Consider the following 20,359-nt stretch of genomic DNA (forward strand, 5'->3'; position numbering starts at 1 on the left):
GTGGGAAGCATGCAGTTTGCACATCATGCCAGTTAGCAGGATGAGGGTGAGCTAGGAATTGAGAAGGGGCACAAGACTGGAATATACCGTCACCCTCAATGCTAATGACACCAAATGGCATGGGCTGTGTTGCTGCCAGCCTCATGATGCTGAGAGCCATCTCCTCCCTAGGGTTCAGGAGATGCAGGAATCCTTGTCCCCTATTGGTTCAGTTCTGCTCCCTTTTGTTGTGTGCCATTTTGTCCTGCAAGAGAGGGGCCAGAATGTGTTTGTGTGATGTTCTTGCCATAGCCAAATAATTGGAGATATGTGAAGGCTGTATGTTGACCACCTGCATGAAGTCATTAGATTTTTTGTGACACTGCTGCCAGGTCCTTGGGCCCAGACATTGGGAATTAACCTCCCTAGCCATCTGCTCCCACTCCCTTTCTAGGGTGATTCTTGAGGACCTCCTGATCCCTTGTGGAATGACTGTGTCTCTCTTCCTGCCTAGCGCCATCGCTAATGCCTCCAGCATCATATAAATCACCTTGCAATCCTTTCTGTATCTTGGTGTTCAATTTTTATAATTTAAACTATTGTTTGGAACCCTTTTGCAGATGATCTATTAAAATTCGGATAAACTTCCTTTACTTTGTTCCTTCCCTTACAATTGGTTTTTAAATCAGTGTCGATGACTTCATCAGAGCATTACTTCCAAACTGATAGCATGAGTGAACTGAATTACCCTTAATATTGATGGTACTATGTGGCTATCAAAGTTACAGTTTTTGTCTATTGGCTTGAAAGGCAGAGAAGAAACTGAAAATGTGATTATTACTGAAGCATTAAAGTTTATTGTTTCCTGCATGTGAGATTCTGTCTTTAAAGGAATGGTACTAGGAATTTTGGAGCAAGTTGCTTGGAGTCTGGAATTTCCATTAGGAGCCTAGAGCAACTATTTCTAGTAAATACAAGACTGATAGAATAGTGATCAATATTTTTTATTCTGCTCTTCTTTCCTGCAGGAGGTAAGTTTTTAATAAGGCACTAGTAGCCCAGCAATAATCATTCTTTATATATGAGGCTAGACAGCAAGTATCTGTAGGTTCTTGAACCCTGCAGGCATCAGAGTTGAGCCTGATACTGTCCTCACCCAACATGTGCAAGGGTACTTTCCAGTGGCCTTTATTAGGCAGCCATTGGGAGTGGAAATCCTGCAGAATCTTTCCCCTGGACTAGGCACTGGCCAGTGCTGTGTTCCCCTGGTGTATCCGAAGAGATCAGCAGAACCAGCACAGAACAATTGTTGAACTTACACTTTCCTGTTCTGTGCACATTATTGTTACACTGTATTGTGTATTTAACATTGGTGTTGGAGAAAGTTAACAAGGAGTTTTAAATTAAGCTGCAAAATCACAACATTGAATGTAAAATTCAGTTGAAACAAAAAATGGACATTTTATACGAATAATTGTCAGTTTAAATTTGATTTATGTTCGCAGTTTCATGTTTGGGGAGCTAACAGACAAAGAAACAATTGAAAAAGTACAACAGACATTTGAAAACTACGAGATAAACTCATTTGAAATCCTAATGTACAAAAAGAACAGTAAGTAAAAACATTTTGTTCAGAATTTGTTGTTTCTGACACCAAAGAAAGGATTGTTATATGGTTTTAATTGCAGTGGAAATATAGACAGTGAGTGAGGGTATGATTAAAAATGGTTATTTTGTTTTATGTTGAATAATCATTTATTTCATTTACTGTGTAAGATGTCTCACTTTATGTTTAGTTATCAAGGTGCAACAGGGCAGCATTTACCCATGTTTCACATAGCTAGATTTAGTGAAAGAGCATATCGTAACCTAAGTTAGTTTTGCATCAATACAAAGCAATTCCAGATATGTGTTAATGTGAGAGTGAGAGTAACATGGTAATTGGTTGGCCATCTGATTCTTGAGCACATTGAAGCCAAGTTGGATATTTTGGGATGAGATCCAAATTAAATGGAAAGAAAAATTGGATGGGATTTATGATGGGCAGCTAGTCCAGTTCTGCCTGATTTATGCTCTTGCCGAAGTTGAATTTTACCCGCTTTACGAGCTTGGGCTAAAGCCTTTTAAACGTTTTGAGACATTGACTTTGCCAACCACGCTCTCCTAACATTAGAAAATAGCTGTCAGAGGAGCTCATGCATGTGTGAGTCACAGCCTGAAGTAAATTCAGACTTGCAGTCTTCAATTTGAACTCTGGGTAGCTGCTGTTCTTAGATCTGTAGTGTTAATACCAATATAGCATTCTGTTGCTCTTATGGTTAGTCATTATGTGATCTTTCAATATTCTGTAGTTACTTAGAAGGGACAGGGTTGGTTGTCAAAGAGGAATACCAGAGATTTGGGTGGAATATGTAGTATGAGAATGCCAACAGCACTGAGTTTGATCCCTGTTCCGGCTGAGGCAGACTTGGGGCCTGCTTCTGCATCCTACCCGTAGTAAAAATCATGGCACTTTGCCGTGGTTCAGCAAATAATTGCCAAAGACCCACCTTTGGGCAGAGATGTTGTAAGAGGTTTTAAAACTTTGTTTTATGTATTGGAATCCTCAATTTTAATGTTACATTTGTATAGCATTGTTAATTAACTTATTTGTGATTCTTTTTCTTATATGGCAAAATTTTTAGCTCCGAGGGTGGGCGAGCGCCCAACCCACTCAGGGTAAAATGACACGCGTTGACGTTGGGCGAGCGTCCCAATGTCAACACGCAATTACACGATATTTTGTTCGGTGGGCACGTGCCGGAGTCAGCAGCACACCCGCTGACAATTAAAAGGCCTGTTAAGGCCATGAAAAAGGTAATTGAACAAAATTTTTCACTGCCCGTCCAACCTTAGGGTTAGCAGGCAGGTGAAAAGGCAAAGCAGCCTTTGCACTTTTTAGGAAACCTCATCCACAGGTGGGATGAGGTTTCCTAAAGCAAATAAAAATTAAATTAAAAAACTAAAATTTAATTAATAACGTGTCCCTGCTCATGTGACATGTTTTATTACATTTTTCATTTCTTTATTAATTTATTTTAATACTCTTCATCTCCCTGAGGCACGGAGCTGTCTCAAGCACGCATGCGCGAAATTTGTGCTTGCCCCACTCGCACTCCCCCCCCTCCCCTGCTGAGCGCTGCTGCTTGCATTTCTTGGCCCGCCAGCATGAAATCGCCTTCTGGCCTCGATTGCAGGCAGCAGTCAGCTTCCCAACAGCCCCTGCCGAGCTCGCCCAACTAGGACAAAATTCTACCCATAGTCATGCAGACACCACAAGGATTACAGACATCAATGCAATAGTAATTGTGGTCCTGTTTGCGTTGATTGACGAATGACATTAAACAGCAAATAAAATTTTCAAATTGCAAAAAGTTAAATGAGGACGATTTTAGTAAGGATTTAAAGGTAAATAATATATATGTAGTAACTTAATTCATGCAGTTGGCCAGAATTATGAATAACAAGTTAATACCAAGTGGTACCAAGGTATTAACATCCATAAAGATTATTCAATTTTGTTGGTTTTCCACTTAAATATGATGGAAATCTTTAAAAAAAACTTTCAGGAAACTCTCTTTATTTAGCAGTAGGTAATCTCAGATTTTCTGTCCAAAAAGCACGTGGACTAAGAATATCCAACATGTACCGAAATGCAAACTGGTAAATTTCCTGTTGGTTACTAAGATACTGATTAAGTAAAAGATATTTGGTTGGGAGGAAGATCTTCAACTCACTTCCATCCCACTTATGCTCAAAAATGTCTTTTCCTCCTGCCCACTTGAAGCTGGCCAGATGTTCAAGAGGACATTAATCTTGGTGGGAAAAGCTTCCATTTAAAACAAGCAGGAGCCTCATGAATAAATTCAAATCAGGATTAAATAGCATCAGACTGGCACTATTTCTAATCTCGTTGTTTGGCTAACGCTACTACTTGCTCCTGCCCACCAAATGTGGACAATACTAAAACTTGCATTTATATGGTGTCGTCAACATAGAAAAATGACCCAAAACATTTCACAGTTTGCAAAAATTGACACCAAGAAAATGGAGGTAAAAGGGGAAGTGATCAAATCATTGGTCAAAGCAGATGATTTTAAAAAAGAATTTAAAGGAGGAGAGATGCAGCAATCTAGGGTGGAAATTCTAGAGCATGGGCTTAGGTGGCTGATGGCAAGGCCATCAATTGCAGGGGCGCAGGAGCCAAGTAGGTCCATGAGCAAAGTATGATAAAGGCCACACTGTCATTGTGGCAGTTTTGGCAGGGCAGCTACTGGAAAGTTCAGCCTGGCGAGAAGGCATCAGCAATGGGCTAAGTATCGGCAATTGTGAGCCAAGTTTCAGTCAAAACCAGGATGTCTTCTTTCTCTCTTTCTCTTTAGTTCTGGTGAAGAGTCATAAGAGCTCGAAATGTTAACTCTGTCTTCCTCTCCACAGATGCTGTCAGACCTGCTGAGCTTTTCCAGCAATTTTTGTTTTTGTTTCAACTTCAATAAGGCTATGGATGCTAAGGCACTTCTTCAGTAGGGAAATGCAGACAGCATTGATATGTTGGGTTAGTCTAAGGGTGCAGTTGCAATTGAAATGAGTGAATGTTCTCCTCTTCCTGCACTGGCTGAGCAGCGTTGGCATTCTCAACAGCTGAAATGGAAGAAAGGGATAAGGGACAGCTTGTGGTGTAAGGGAAAGCATCAGGAAATAATTGGGTGTTGAAAGCATCTGCAGCTTAATATGTTAGATTGGGTGGTGAGGAAGAAGCCAACAGCGGCATAGAGAATTAGAGATGAATAGACATCAACATTGCCAGATACCGTAGCTTCCACTCAACCCCTTCCTAAAATGGCAAGTGTGTTCTCTCCAGGGGGCGGGGGAGAGGGTGTGTAGGTGGGCAATTCCTCATCATTGACAGTATGTTGTTAGGTGTTATGTGTGATTTCTTTCTGCAAGAAATGGGGGGTGGAATTTATGCCGACAGGATTTTACAGTCTCTCCGCATTTTACAGCCCTGCCCCCACCGCGATGGGGCCATAAAATTCCACTCAGGGTTGTCTGTAAATGAGGCGTTTGGAAAGTATGGCTGTATCTGTGTGTGAGAGATGTGCATTGTGGGCTAAGTGAGGATTGTAATGATGGTGAGTCTGACAGCATGAGGAGAAAGAGGTTTAGTGAAGTGTACTGCAGCTATTGTAAGATATTGGGGAAAGGGAAGTCTTATGCATGCTATCAATGTTGTAATTAATGAGGCTTTAAGTGGTGCACTTCTCTGTGAAGAGAGGTCTTCTTACTTTAACAACTCTAGCCAGATTATTAGATAGTGCTTCTGGCATTGTTATACTTAGCAATTTTTTCCTACTGCCTACCAAGAAGATACCTGGAAAGAGAATGTTTCGCCCCCTCTCCACTGCCTGCACCAAGACTTTCAGTGTAGCATCGTAGAAACTGTGTGCTTGCTCACTCCCTCTTTCAATTGGTGGTTTAACAGCTTTTCTCTAAGGGTCTGTACAGAATGCACCTCCCCTTTAAGAAGTGCTTGCTGCCTTTACGTAGTGTCACCATTGCCAATATCTTTACCCAGTTGGTATACAGCCAGCGGGTAGTGCGATAAATGCTGGCTGCACGTCTGGATCATTAGAATCAGCAGGCAGCATGGACATTGCATGTTGCTGGCTTATATGTTAACTGGTGCAGGCAGGGCACACTTTGGCATGCTATTTTTGTATCAGCTTTTTCTGATTATAGATTAATGGCTGAAAGATTTGTCTTGTACCAAAAATATTACAAACTGAGTGGAGTAGCAACTTTACATGCTGGTCTATACCAACCTGAGGTCCAAATCAAATTAGCTTTCAGGCTTGATTTTACCTGCTATTAGCAAGCTGTGGTTGAACCTATTCAACGTACTCCTACTGCCTGCATGATTCTCTTTCCCAACATGGCGGTTGGCATACTTCTGGCTGAAAATTATGCACATGGTTCCTGCCTGCTACCATGGGGGCTTAGCACCTAAACCAGTAAGTGTCCTGAAAATAGCCTGTGTGTCCAAAATTATAGATCAGTAATTTCCAGATTATGGTTCAGTCACCATAACTTTTATTTTTCGTAAATAATAATTAAAGTAGTCGCAGGTTAGTTCTTATACAGTAATGCAGTTTCGCAAAGATCATTTACATTGTCTTTGCTTTTCATTTGTAATATTCAAAAAATCTATTAGGAGTGCATAACTGTTGAAAGTATAGCTGTATATTACAGAGTACACTTTTTGATTAGAACTTTGTCCATACCTGCTGGTCTGAATTCATTGCACTTAATGCATTTAACTCTTTTATGAGACTGATCATGACAGGGTTACACCTTTTAATTCATCTCCAGTCTCCACAACACTTAGAATTAAGTCACAATGTACAACTGGGGTTGATTCTTTCACATCTATTAAGATAGCAGGTTTTCAGAGTATTTTAGCACAGTTGAAAGCATAAATTGATGTCTCTGATTTCAACAGGTAATTTTACTGCTTAATATCACTTTCTCTCCTGCTTCTTAAAAATTTAGGACTCTAGATTTTAGAACTAGTGCTAGTCGGTTGTATATAACAAAGCGCGTGGATTACCTATTTTATGACAGACATAATAATATAACAGAGTAACCTTAATTCAGCGGAATATCAGAGCAACTTTAATGTGTAGAAACTTTTATCAAACAACTTTCCTCAACAGATTAGTATTGTATTTTCAGGAAATTTGTTGGGATAAAAGAAAATGTTGCTAAATGGAATAAAAAATAGAAAATGCAAAAAATTATAATCATCCAAAGCAGAAATATTATCATTTTAACTGAATCGTTCATCAGAACTTGTTTCCTTCCATTATCTTAAATTGTGTTTTCTATTAATAACTTTGTCTTCCTCGATCCTGCTTTTGTTTTCTTCTCGCTCAAAATAAATAAGCCTTGTATTACTTTATCAGGCTGGTTTTCTTTTGTTCATAATGAAAACTGTTAATGTAGATTAGAACTCAGGGGTTGTGCTTAGGTCTGCCATCTGTGGTAATTAATTTCCTTTGGCACAGTTGTTAGCTCAATTAAAATAAATTGGTTAATGACTACATCAAGTAGCAATGAGAGGAATTTAACAGGAAAATCAGTCTGCTATAAAAATGTACATGGAGAAAATTAAATTGTATGTCCAGGAGTATATATACACTTGCTTGTGCCAATCTACTTCAAACACTTAAACATGCATTTGTACATTAAAATACCTACCCCTAAGAATTTTTTGTACTTTAACCTGTTCTACATTTTCTTGGATATGGTCTAATTGACATAATTAGAATGTATTTTCTTATTAAAGATTGCAACCATTTTAAATAGCACATACTATTTAACACAAATGTACCCATATACTTGACACCTTAAAATAATTTTTTTTTTTCCTGTGAAAGGGACACCAGTGTGGTTCTTTGTGAAAATTGCTCCAATTCGAAATGAGCAAGATAAGGTGGTATTATTTCTTTGCACCTTCAGTGATATCACAGCTTTCAAGCAACCCATTGAAGATGAGTCATCCAAAGGTAACTGTTCTGGCCTTTTTCACTTTTGTAATAATCTTGATTTAGCTTAACATCACATCAGAGTAGACTCTGAAAATACATAAATTGATATTTATATGTTCCAGCATTTGTATTGTTAGGCAATACAAGTGAAGATTGTAGCATTGTATTCCAATAAGTAAATTCCAATAAGTAAATTGATAGTCCCCTGTAATGTTCTTGATGAATATATTTCTCTTAATATGCTAGCCTAACATAGCTATGATGGCAAAAAAGGAAAATGCTTTCAATTGATAGGTTTAGACATTGTTAAATTGATAAAACATGAAGACTAATTGCATTTCCCATGCAGCCAGCTGAAAATTGAGTTTACTGTGTAGTAGCTCTGATTGTATTTCTTTTGAGCCAATTATTATTAAAATAGATATCTAATGTAATTCATTGGGGTAGAAATACATCTTGGATGCTGATGCAAAACAGGCAATAGCAGTTGGAAGCTTGTTTTACAGCAGGCCAGGTAAAACAAACAACAGTGAATCAGCAGCCTGTTTTACATGAAGCCAGGTAAGATGGGCATAAGTGAATCAGCAGCCTGGTTTATACAATGCCCAGTAAATGTGCGGCAGTGAACCAGCAGCCTGTTTTCCACCATGCCTGGTAAAATGGGTGATAGTGAATCAGCAGCCTGATTTACACTATGCTGGGAAGATGGGCTGCTGATTCATGATCCCTCAGTTAAACTTCAGCCCATTATATCTCTGAACTATAGAAAGGAATCTTGCATTTCTACATAGCGCGTCTCATGACCACTAGGCATCTCAAAGCACTTTACAGCCAATGAAGTACTTTACTAATGTAATTACTGTTGTAAAATAGGAAATGAGGCAGCCAATTGTGAACACAAGTTCCCACAAACAGCAGTGTGATAATGGGCAGGTTTTTCTGCTCGGTGAGCGGGAGAGGGGCCCGCTCGTCGACACGTAAAATGACACGGGGATATGTTGGGCATGAATCCTGACATCACCCCGCGTCATTTGGATTTTCAGTTCGGTGGCGTGCAGCCGAATTGGCTACACGCCTGCTGAACTGTCAAAAGCCTTTAAAGGCCATTAAAAAACTAATTAACCTGATTGATGGACCTGCTCGTCCAGCCTTATGGTTGGCAGGCAGGCTGGGAGCCCAGGCGGGCCTCGGAAAAAGCATGAAACTTCATCCATGGGCGGGATGAGGTTTCATGAGGACTTTTAAATTTTTCTCAAATGTTTAAATAAAAGTTATGGACATGTCCCAACTCATGTGACAGTGTCAAATGTGTCAGGGGACATGGCAGGGAAATTTTTTTTATTACCTTTATTTCAACTTTTGAATTGGAGCCGATCTCCCTTTGCCTCAAGGAGATCTGTGTGCTCTTTCACGCACACAGAGAGTGCATAGCTCTTCCTGGTGGACATCACGCTGGACGGGCCTTAATTGGCCCGCCCAAATAAAATGGTGCCACGCCTCTGATGGGGGGGGAGGTGCTGATCGGAGGCCCACCAACCCGCACCTGCTCCTGCACTTCCCCCCATGATAGGGGGAAAATGTTGCCCAATGATCAGATAATCTGTTTTTGTACTGTTGATTGAAGGATTAAATATTGGTCAAGACGATGGGACAACTTCTCTGCTCTTCTGCAAAATTGTGTCATGAGATCATTTACATCTACCTGAGAAGCCAGACAGAGCCCTCTGTTTAACGCCTCATCAATAGATGGCACATCTGGCACTGCAGCACTCCTTCAGTACTGCACAGGAATGTCAGCTTTAATTTTTGTGCTGAACTCCTGGGGCTGAGAACAGGTTCTAGAACCCCAGAGTAAATTTTGATGGGGAGCCTGCCTCTGCTTGGCCGGCTTGCCCGGCTTTAATTTTTCAGGTGACGGCCCTTTAATTAGTATGAGGCAGAACTTCCATCCATCTCCAGGAGGAATTCCCACTTTATAGAGCTGCCAGCCTATCAAAGCTCAGCAGCTCTGTGCCACACCAGGATAGCTGGCCACTGCTGGTATTGCAGGAAGTCTGGCTGAAGGAGGAACCATGGGTGCCCCCAAAACCAGGGAAGTTTGAGATCTTGCTGGGGCTAGGTTGGCAGGTCCTGGTGAGGAGGATGGGGACGCATGTTGGACAGGGCTGGGAGGAAGGGTGGACATGGGGAGGCAAAACTTTGGGGGCATCTAATTGGTGCAGGGGGCCTTTATTGACCGGCAGCATGCAGGGTTAAACCTGCACAGGGCTACATGTTGGGCTCAGGCCTCTCAGCCCGATGGTGGGGTGAGGCCCCAAATTGGACATTAATTGCCCGCTTGAGGGCCTCAATTGGGCCAGGGCAGATGGCCCACACAATGCCGTGCCCTCCCTACCTGTAAAATGTGGCAGCGTGGGGGAGTGGGCCCTGATTTATGAGTCCATTTGCCTGTTTTCCCGCCTGTGGGTGGCCTGTAAAATTCAGACCGTGGAATGGGATTTGAACCCAGAACCTTCTGAATCAGTAGTAAGAGTGCTACCAACTGAGCCACAGCTGACACTAATTTTCAGCTATCTGAAAGCAATTTTAATATTTCTAAATATTGTTTATTAAATGACTAATATATCAGATAATGGCTGGGATTTAACATGGTGACAATGGCCTATCCCAATGTCTGTAAAATTAGAATGTGTCTGCCACTGACAGCCTGGAAGCCACAATGGTATTTTACATGGCTCAGGCAATTAGTTCCATGAGGTCATGGCTTCTGCCACCACCACCCCCCCCCCCCACCCCCCCCTCCCCGAGGCAGGATGTTCTGTCTCCAAGAGCTGCTGGCCAATCAAAGGGAGCGGTGGCTGCTGTTGGGTCTGCAGTCAGTCCTGGGCCAGGAGTAGCGATGGAGATCAGGGAAGCAGGTAAATGGAGTAGCGATCAGGAGGCCTGAGTGGGTGAACAAGCAGGGGCGGCTTTCTGCTGGGTGGGTCCCTCCGTGTGTACTCGAACAGGAGGACCCTCCCCTGAGCCTGCAGTCAGCTTGCCAGAGTAAACCTGGTGGCCTCACTACATGGTGTGGGCACCCAATGTAGTGGCAGGAAGAGGCCTTACGTGGTCATTAATTGGCCACATGAGGGCCTCAATTGGCCCAAGAGCAGGCCGGTACCAGCGGAGGTGGATAGTTGATGGACACAGCACCACATTGTCATCCCACCTGATTTTACACACCCCGGCAACCCCCTGTGCCATACACCCGCTTCCATATATGAACTCAGAACAAAATCTCCAATTATTGCAGAATGTCAATAAACACAACAAATAAAACGGCCAATGCAATTGAGCACAAGTCAAAGTCAGCTATATTTAAAACAATCCTTGAGGTCAGTGCATTCTGCAGAATTTTGACTCCATGAACTGAGAAAACCTTGGATGGTGCTGACCTTTGTGGCAGAATTCCCAATGAAACCACAGCATATGAAATGCAGATGGAATAAAACTATTAATTCTCACTTATGATAATTTTTACTTCTCTGATCTCAGTAGAGGAAATTCAGAAATCCAGGGATTTATGGAAAGAATAAACCACGGGATTCACCGTTTAAAACAATAAAATTTTGCTGCACAAAAATTGAAGAACTTGAATATTATCAACTACACTCTGGCCTGAATTTTTCAGTTGGCGGGTGGGCTCGGCAGGTGTGGGCGGGGGTGGTCATGGAGCTGACCGCTGCCCGCGATCGGCTCTGCGCTGCCATTTTACGCCGGTGGGAGGAGGAGGGAGAGTCAGGGCCAGCGCTTTCTCGCGCATAAGCATGTGTCACATGTGATGGGACATGTTTTAATGTTTCAGAACATTTTTTTATTTAAGTGGTAAAAGCTTTTGAAAACCTCATCCCGCCCGTGGACGAGGTTTCCTAAAAAACATGAAGTCCGCTTGGCCTTTTTGCCTGCCGCCAACCTTAACGTTTGGATGGGTAGCTAAAACAATGACCTTAATTACTTCCTTAATGGCTTTAATAGGCCGTTTAAATATTGGCAGGCGCGCAGCCAATTCCAGTGCGTGCCCGCCGAACGAAACTTTGTTAGACAGCGCGATGACATTAGGATGCATGCCTGACGTCATCGCACGTCATTTTATGTGTCAGCATTTTGGGCCCGCCTCCTCACACTGACTGAAAAATTCAGCCCTCTGTCTTAACTATTCAGTTTTATTGTAACTGCTAAACACATTTGACTTACACCCCCAAAAACCCAAGTCAGATACTTTTCAGAAATTGGAAGATTAACCATTCGGCCTCTGAGGACAGTTTCAAAAATTTGTATAAGCAAAGCGATTTTTTGGGCTTTCAATTTACTTCCGGAAAAGTTTTCCCTTAAAATCTCCTCCAACCATCGCGTGGTTGTAAACTCCCAGTGAAACACAGGTGTTGCTAGTGCCTTAAGTGTAGCCACCTCGGGTCAGAACTTTCCTGGTTCTAATGTTCTTTCACTCCGGAGTCTTGCATCTATGAACTCTTTCTTTCCCTCTTCTCAGTTTGGCTGTCCCAGAAGTCCGACCTTCTGTTTGTAGAATCCTTCAGTTAACAAAGTTTAATCCTTTTTAGCTAGCACACTGTATTTCAACTGAAACAGGCTTGAAACAGCTGCTCCCTGCATCTAGCTTGTTCTGAACTAAAAATCAAACTCAAACTGCACTCAAACAATCTACTTCCACTATAATTTGCAAAAACTTTGGGGAGAATTATTTTCTCCCCGTCGGGCAGGGGTGGGGGGGATAGCTGAGCAGGAGTGGGCGCTGGTGGGTGTGCCACTGATTGCCGCCTGCAATCGGTTGCGTGCTGCCATTTTACGTAGGTGGGCCAATTAAGGCCTGCCCAGTGTGACACGCACCCAGAAACGCTAAGCACTCCCTGTGTGGGCGGGGGGGGGTGGGGGAGGAGGCTGAGTCGGCGCCTGCGCTCTTTTGCACATGCACACAAAAGAGTGCAGAAATCTCCCTGAGGTATGGTGCTGCCACAGGGGGTTTAATTTAATTGTGAAAAAGTGAATAAAAGATTTTTAAAAATTATTAGGACATGTCCCCAGGCCCCAGTATCAGTGTCACATGAGCTGGAACATGTCTATGAATTTTATGAAAAATTTTAATTAAAGTTTAAAAACCTTCTTGAAACCTCATCCCGCCCTTGGATGAGGTTCCATGTAAAATGCAAAGGCCGCACGGTCTCTGCACCTGCTCACCAACCTTAAGGTTGGACGGGCAGCCCTGTTAATTACTTCAGTTGCTATTTAAATAATTTTAATAGGCCTTTGACAGTTCGGTGGGTGCACAGCTTACTCTGGTGCGCACCCGCCGAACTGAAGATCAGAATGACGCTCGGTGACGTTGGGACGCATGCCCTATATCACCACGTGTCATTTTATGAGTTGGCGAGCGGGGTCTGCCCCCGCACGCCGACCAGGAGATTCAGGCCCTAGTTCTTAAAGGGACCATCATCCTAATATAAAATATAAGTTTTCTTTTCCCAAAAGCATATGGGCCATCACACGATCAACATCATAAACACAGATTATCTGATCATTATCACGTTGTTTGTGGGAATTTGCCATTCGCAAACTGGCTGCCACATTTCCTGCAACATTGACTGCACTTCAGAATTACTCCATTGGCTGTAAAGTGCTTTGGGATGTCCTGAGAACATGAAAGGCATTGTATATATGCAAATCCTTTTTTCACTTTCAAATCCAGTTTCAAATCTGGAACAACTCAGCAGGTCTGGCCTCTGTCTGTTGAAGGGTCATGAGGACTCGAAACGTCAACTCTTTTCTTCTCCGCCGATGCTGCCAGACCTGCTGAGTTTTTCCAGGTAATTCTGTTTTTGTTTTGGATTTCCAGCATCCGCAGTTTTTTGTTCTTACCAGTTTCAAATCTTCTCGTTAGAAAAAAGATAAGAAAAGATCAAACAATGGCAGGATACACATAGTAATTTTCCAATCATTCTTGTCTAATTCCATCATTTATTGTTCTATGTACACCCATTAAAGTAGGATCAAAAAGAATATTTTCTATTTATGACTTTCAGAGATAAAAGAAATGGTTAACTTCTTTGTGATGCATGGCACAAATTTGCTCAATTATTGTTTTCCTTGTTCCATTTTTTTTGTGTGTTTTAAACTGGTTGACAAATACAACTGAATGTGTTGATGCTTGAAGAGTAAAGGAGAATAACAGTTTGCTTGTGTTTTTGTTCTGTGAATGGTAAATGTGTTTAAACTGCTTGATGTATTCGTAGGCTGGGGTAAATTTGCCCGTCTGACAAGAGCACTCACAAGCAGCAGAGGTGTTCTACAGCAGCTTGCTCCAGCTGTGCATAAAGGAGAAAGTGTTCATAAACATTCACGGCTGGCTGAGGTAAGAATACAAGAAAATTAAAATGCTTGTTAAATTAAGTCATACAAGTCAGGGATTTCACATATGCATATATGCATGCACCCCATCTCACAAAAGTAAAAGAAAGAAAAAGCATTTATATAATCTGTTTCGTGACCTCAGGATATCCCAAACTGCCAAACATCCAATCTTGAAGCAAGCCACTCGTGTAATATAGGAAACAGGGCATCCAATTTCTGCACATCAAGGTCCCACAAACAGCAATGTGGTGTAACCAGATAATTGGCCTTAGTAATGTTGGTTGAGGGATTAATGCTGACCAGGAAACTGGAGTGAAGGGAAAAACAGTTTAACTGGAACAGCTGAAACAGTTGCCAACCGCAAATTGGGACCAATTGGAAACAGCTGGCCCTGGTTGCCGGGGAGCTGGCTTTTCCCAGTTGGAAACAGCTGACACAGGCTGCTGACAACAGTCATCGCCGATTGGCTTTTCCCGGTTGTAAGAACAGTTGTCACCTGTTGTGTTTATGTTTATCCTCGTTGACCCTAACTTATGAAAGGTAATTTCACCCCTATAATTAAGGCCTTTTGTATCAACAGTTGCGAAAAACTAGTGAAGAAACTGAAAGACACTGACCATAGCTGTAGGTTTCAAACTTTTATTGGTAAAACAGAATTAAATTGAACTTTACATAACAAGTAAAGAATTTGTCCTTGGGTCTTGGGCAGTATCCCAGGTTCACTTTGGGATCACGATGCCACCCAACAGTTGTGACTGTAAGTAAAATCAAGGACAGATCAGTGTCCCAAAGCTAAAAAGGGAAAATGTCACATTTCAAATGATTAGTTGTTAAGGTTCAGGTACCAATGAATTGGCACCAGGTAAGTTTAACACTGCAGTCAATATTGTCATATTGATCTACTTCTACAAGCAGTTGTGGCCACAGCTCAGGCGTTGCTACTAAAAATCATTTAAGATTAATTACCTTGCCATCAGTTGGGATGTACAGGTCGCCAGCTGTGTCTCCAAGTAAACATTTGGAGGTGACTCTGCCTCAGTGTTGTTGGAGCTACACCTGTTGCTGGCTCTGACACTGTTGTAATGGTGAAAAATCATTAGTGCCATTCTGGGAGCCCATTGGACAAATGCAAATTTACGCATCTGTTTGCTATTTCACGCTGCTTTAGGCACAGAAGGAGATGTAAGTAATATACAGATAAATACGTTTCCTAATTCTGAGAGTGCCACAATTTCATTCTGCAGCTTTATATTCTGAGCCTCCAGCAGCTCCTCCCTTCGGCACAGAGCTGCTTTCTCTTCCTCCAGGCTCTCAATTTTTTGGTGCAGGACTGGCTTCTCTTCTCTTAGTCTCCTGATCTTCTTATCCCCTTTCAAAGCTGTGATTTTTTTGTCGGGGATGTGATGGTGGGGGCAAGGGGTCGGGGTGGGGGTGGGGGTGGGGGTGCTGGTGGGGTTGGGGGCTCAGGCACCTCCTGCAGCCTGCAGGGAATTTCCATTCCTTCCACCTGCTCCTGGGGTCGGAAAGCTTGCAGTGGTGTCTGAGTCACATGCTTCTTCTGCTCAGCCACCACCCTTTAGCTTGTGATGGTGGTGCGCTGACTGTCTGGGGCCTCTTTCATTTGAGTAGACCTTTTCTTCTAGTCAGGAGAAATAGGCATTTAGAACATCACAGCCATGACATGCTTTCATTTTAGCTCTCGAAGTCTATTTGCAAATAACAATCGAGATATCCAGGGAACATTTACCCTGGCTGTATCTTCGTCCGCCAGATCTCTCTTTGCTTTCATCAGATCCACACCAGGAGAAATCGTCACCGCTGTGGTCTGTCTCGACAGCAGTGTCAATAACCCTCGGCACCATTGACTCTTATGCTGTTGCCCGACCTTTGACCTACTGAAAGGTCTCTAGAGAGCAAAACATGGGGAAATTAAATTCAGTTTTACAGAATGCATCTTAGATTCACCTGTCTGGCTCAGGGCATCACATTTCCAAGATGCTTTTAATATAAGAACAAATGCTGATATTTAAAAGAACAGTGGGGAAGAATCTCATTTTTGAGATTATGCTGTGATCCATTTTGAGCTTTGTAGCATTTGAGCTTTGTAGTAAAGCATTGCACTGGAGAGAGGGGAGAGAGAGAAAGAGAAAAAGAGTGAGGGAGAGAGAGAGGGAGGTGGGGGAGAGGGAGGGGAGGGGGGCTGGGAAAGAGGAAGATTGAGGGATGGGAAAGAGGGAAATGCTTTTATCTTTAAGGAATTTTTAAAATTTAATTCATAAAAGCTTTAGGAAACCTTATCTCGCTCGTGGATGAGGTGTCATAAAAAACGTAAAGGGCGCTTAGCCTTTTTGCCTGCCTGCCAACCAGAAGGTTCTCTGGGCAGTGTTAACTTGACATTAATTAATTCGTTAATGGCCTTAATAGGCCTATCAATTATTAGCGGGCACGCAACTGACTCCGGCGCTCGCCTGCCGAATGAAACATCACGAGACAACGGGATGACGTTGGGATGCACACCCGATGTCATCGCGCATCATTTTATGCGCCGGTGTGTCGTGCCTGCCCCCGCACATCGACTGCAAAATCCTAGCCCATGTTGACTCTGTCTGATTGCCTTGAATTTTCCCAAGTGCCCAGCTATAACATCTTTAATAATGGCTTCTAAGGTTTTCCCTATGACAGATGTTAGGCTAACTGGCCTATAGTTTCCTGCTTTCTGTTTCTCTCCCTTTTTGAATGAAGGAGTTACATTTACTATTTCCCAATCTAATGGAATCTTCCCCGAATTGAGGGAATTTTGGAGAGAGAGGAAGATGGGGAAAACAGATAGAGAGAGGTGGGAAAGAGAGAGAGAGATGGGGAAGATGGAGGGAGAGAGAGATTGGGGGAGAGAGAGAGAGATGGGAAGAGAGCGGGAGAGAGAAAGAGAAAGAGGGAGGGAGAGAGAGGGAGAGGGAATTACAGAATGAGCTGGGTTAAAACTAAATGGGGAGAATCTTATCTCCGTTAGGTGGGCTGGGCGTGAGCGGGCCCGTGTGGCCAATTAAGGCCCACCCAATGTGACGTGCACCTGGAAGCGTTCAGCGCTGCCTGTGTGGGTGGGTGGGGGGGGGGGGGGGGGGGGTGGTGCGGAGGGAGAGTTGGGACTACCTCAGAGAAATTAATTTGATTATGAAAAATTTTTTAAAAAATTAAAAAAAATTATTCAGACATGTCCCCTCATGTGACAGTGTCACATGAGCTGGGACATGTCTATGAATTTTAATAAACATTTTTATTGAAGTTATAAACCTTTCATGAAACCTCATCCCGCCCTTGGATGAGGTTCCATGAAAAATGTGAAGGCCGCCTGGGCTCTTGGCCTGCCTGCCAACCTTAAGGTTGGACGTGCAGCCCTGACAAGTATTTCAATTAGTTGATTAATGGCCTTAATAGGCCTTTGACAGTTTGACAGAAGATCGGAATGACGCGTGGTGATGCCGGGATGCATGCCCGATGTCACCGCGCATCATTTTACACGTTGGCATGCGGGGCCCGCCCCCGCACGCCAACCAGGAGATTCTGCCCAATATTACCAGCATTGACCTTTTGTACTTGTCTACCTACGAGTCTCGACCATCTGCACTGGTCCAATTGCAATTATCTGTGGATAAACCTAGCTAGGATAAAGTTAGTCACAACATAAATCAAACCAAAATGCTGAATATTTTAAAAACCAGGCCAGAGCTGCAGCTAGTCAGGAGCCGCATGGCCTAGACAGGAAGTAGAACTAGTGCACTGTGAAGAATTGGGAGCGGGGCCAGGCAAGCAATTCGTGTGGAAGCTGTGCAGACTAATGAGAATTTGAGTTCACTTTTGCCTGTAAACCCTACTATGCTGTATCAATAGCATTAATTGGATTAAAAGGTGGAGGCGGGCAAGCACTGCTGGAAATAAATAAGGGTCACTTTGTCAGGCATGACAGTGACCAGGTGGCTGAGGCCTGCAGAGAACCAGCTGGACCCTTGGGCCCGCCGGATACCCCACACACCCTGTACTTTGAGGGCCCTTGGGTCTGGCGAACACCCCACTCCCTTGGGCCTGATGGACCCCATGCAGCCTGGGCCTGCTGGACTCCCGCACCTTGGACCTGCTGAATATGCCCAGGCCTGCCAGACGGGCAGCACCCCCAGGTTTGTGTGTCCCCTTGGGCCCACCAGACCCCACACCTTTGGGCCAACTGGAAACCCTGCACCCATGGGCCTGCCAGACCTCCTGCACCCATGAGCCCAGTAGACTTCCTACACTCACAAGCCCTGGAACCAAGGGGTCTTCTGGACACCCCGCTCCCACAGGCCTGGCAGACCCCTTGAACCCACGGGCCTGGTGGGCACCCTGCACCTGGGCCTGCTGGCTCCCCCCCCACACCGACCCTCAGGCCTGCTGGAAATCCCACACCCCTGGCCCACATGGCCTCTGAAACCCCTAGCACCCCCCACCCCTATTGTTATGATATGACAGGTGGTATTTGCCAGGCTGACCAAATCCCAAAGGGAAACTTGGCCACGTTATCACAACGATTTTGCAATTCGTATTTATTACGAGAAGGTTTGTGCACTGAAGTCAGAAGTAGTGAATCCACTACCACCTTTAGAGATTTTAAAGATTAAATTAAAACAATTATTAACAAAAGAAAAGAAAACTTAAACACACAAGACTACAGTTACACCGTTGCATTTAGTTTTATAGCAGTTCTCACATGATTTCTACTTAACTAGACTCCCAAACTCCTAAACATCCCTTTTGGGCAACAGTCCGAATAGATTCTTAATCCATATAACATCCAGTAATATTACCACAAGCACCCACCGTTGCTGTAAGGGAGGTATTTCACAGCTTCTTTCTCCCTCTCACTCGACAATGGAACTCCAAAGGCTTTCAACACAACCTTGGTCACTGGAACAGGAAACTTCTCCTGGGTGGTTAAAGGCATTTCCCACAAGTCTGTTTCACACTGTTCACCTTTCAAAATCTCACACAGTCACTTCGCATACAGATTTCCTTCTTTCTTTAAATATATTTTCTCTCTTTTGATCTGTAAATCCCATTGTTTCAACCTTGCTTTGGAAGTTACTTTTCCCAGAATATAAAAATTTTTCATGTTGTCATTATTGCCAGCACTCCAGGAAAAATAAACTTAATAACTTTGCTTTATTTATCTAGCCTGTTGTAAGCACCTTATCATGTCCCTTTGCAAATCAAACAACTCTCAACTTATCTAAAAATGCAAATTCCATTCACACTGCATCTGCTGAGACTTCATCCTAGCTTATCCATTTCCATTTCAAATGCCTGTTTTATACCTAGCCCCTTTTGATGATTCACACCTTGCAGTCTGATTGTCTGCAGTTTAATTAAACAAGACATACACACACAAACATACATACACATTGTCCTCATAAGCCTGCTTCAGTATCCCGCAGTAATATTAGGGGAAAAAAATATTTCTTTTACACTGGACCTATTGGACTACTCACCTCCATGCCTGCCATATAGGACACAAGACAGCAACGGTAATTCTGGGACAATAGCATAAAATACACGGCAGTTGGTCACCCTGGCTGGAGACATGGAAAAGAGTCTGTGCAATCTGATGATACAGAATTACCTGGCAAAATTCGATAATCAGCAAGGGAGCAAAATGCCAGCAAAAATGGCAAGGATGTACAAACTCTGTCTAATCTGGTAACAAGCAAAATGGAAATATTATCAGACATATGTGACACACAGAATGCAGGGGACCATATGGAGAATAACAAATTCTAGCTCCCTGTTAAGTCAATTGTTACAGGCAAACCACAACTGGCCACAACCAGTGTCGGCTAACAAAATCGGGCACCAACTGATTCCCGGTTGGATTTCCCAGGGTTTTTTTTCGTTCATGGGATGTGAGCATCACTGGCTAGGCTAGCATTTATTGTTGTTCCGGTTTCTCCCAGTGCATGTCGGTTATTCCAGTTAGATGCCAGTTAGATGCAGCTGCAGTTTTCAACCAGTTTCAACTGATTTTTGCTGCTGTTCAAAACAGTGCCATGGGATCTTTCACACAGACTGAAAGAGCTGATGGAGCCTTGGTTTAATGTCTCTTCCAAAATATGGCACTTCTGTCAGTGCAGCACTCACTCAGTGCTGTACTGGGATGTCCACTGAAGGTTTTGTGCTCAAGTCTTCAGTGGGGCTTGAACCCACAACTTATGACTTGGGGAGCACGTTGCAACTGAGCTGACACTAAAAGTAATAAATGCAATCCGGTGAAATGGATATATGGTCATTCTGTAAACACATCTGGAAAGCAAACCATTTGTTAAGAGTTTGAAGTATTCATCAAATTATTCATCATTATAATCTAC

General features: G+C 43.1%; 1 protein-coding gene across 2 annotated transcripts in view; it reads left to right on the top strand.

Annotated features, from left to right (window-relative positions):
- Window positions 1-20,359, top strand: part of kcnh1a (potassium voltage-gated channel, subfamily H (eag-related), member 1a) — a 303,671-nt gene that overhangs the window by 49,194 nt on the left and 234,118 nt on the right. For both annotated transcript variants that reach the window (XM_041178371.1, XM_041178377.1), the window contains exons 3-5: window positions 1,485-1,591; window positions 7,455-7,583; window positions 13,853-13,971. In XM_041178371.1, the coding sequence (XP_041034305.1) occupies window positions 1,485-1,591; window positions 7,455-7,583; window positions 13,853-13,971 (355 nt within the window). The remainder of the gene's footprint in view (window positions 1-1,484; window positions 1,592-7,454; window positions 7,584-13,852; window positions 13,972-20,359) is intronic.

The sequence above is a fragment of the Carcharodon carcharias genome, chromosome 2 (genome assembly GCF_017639515.1).
Source record: "Carcharodon carcharias isolate sCarCar2 chromosome 2, sCarCar2.pri, whole genome shotgun sequence".
Taxonomy (NCBI): Eukaryota; Metazoa; Chordata; class Chondrichthyes; order Lamniformes; family Lamnidae; genus Carcharodon; species Carcharodon carcharias.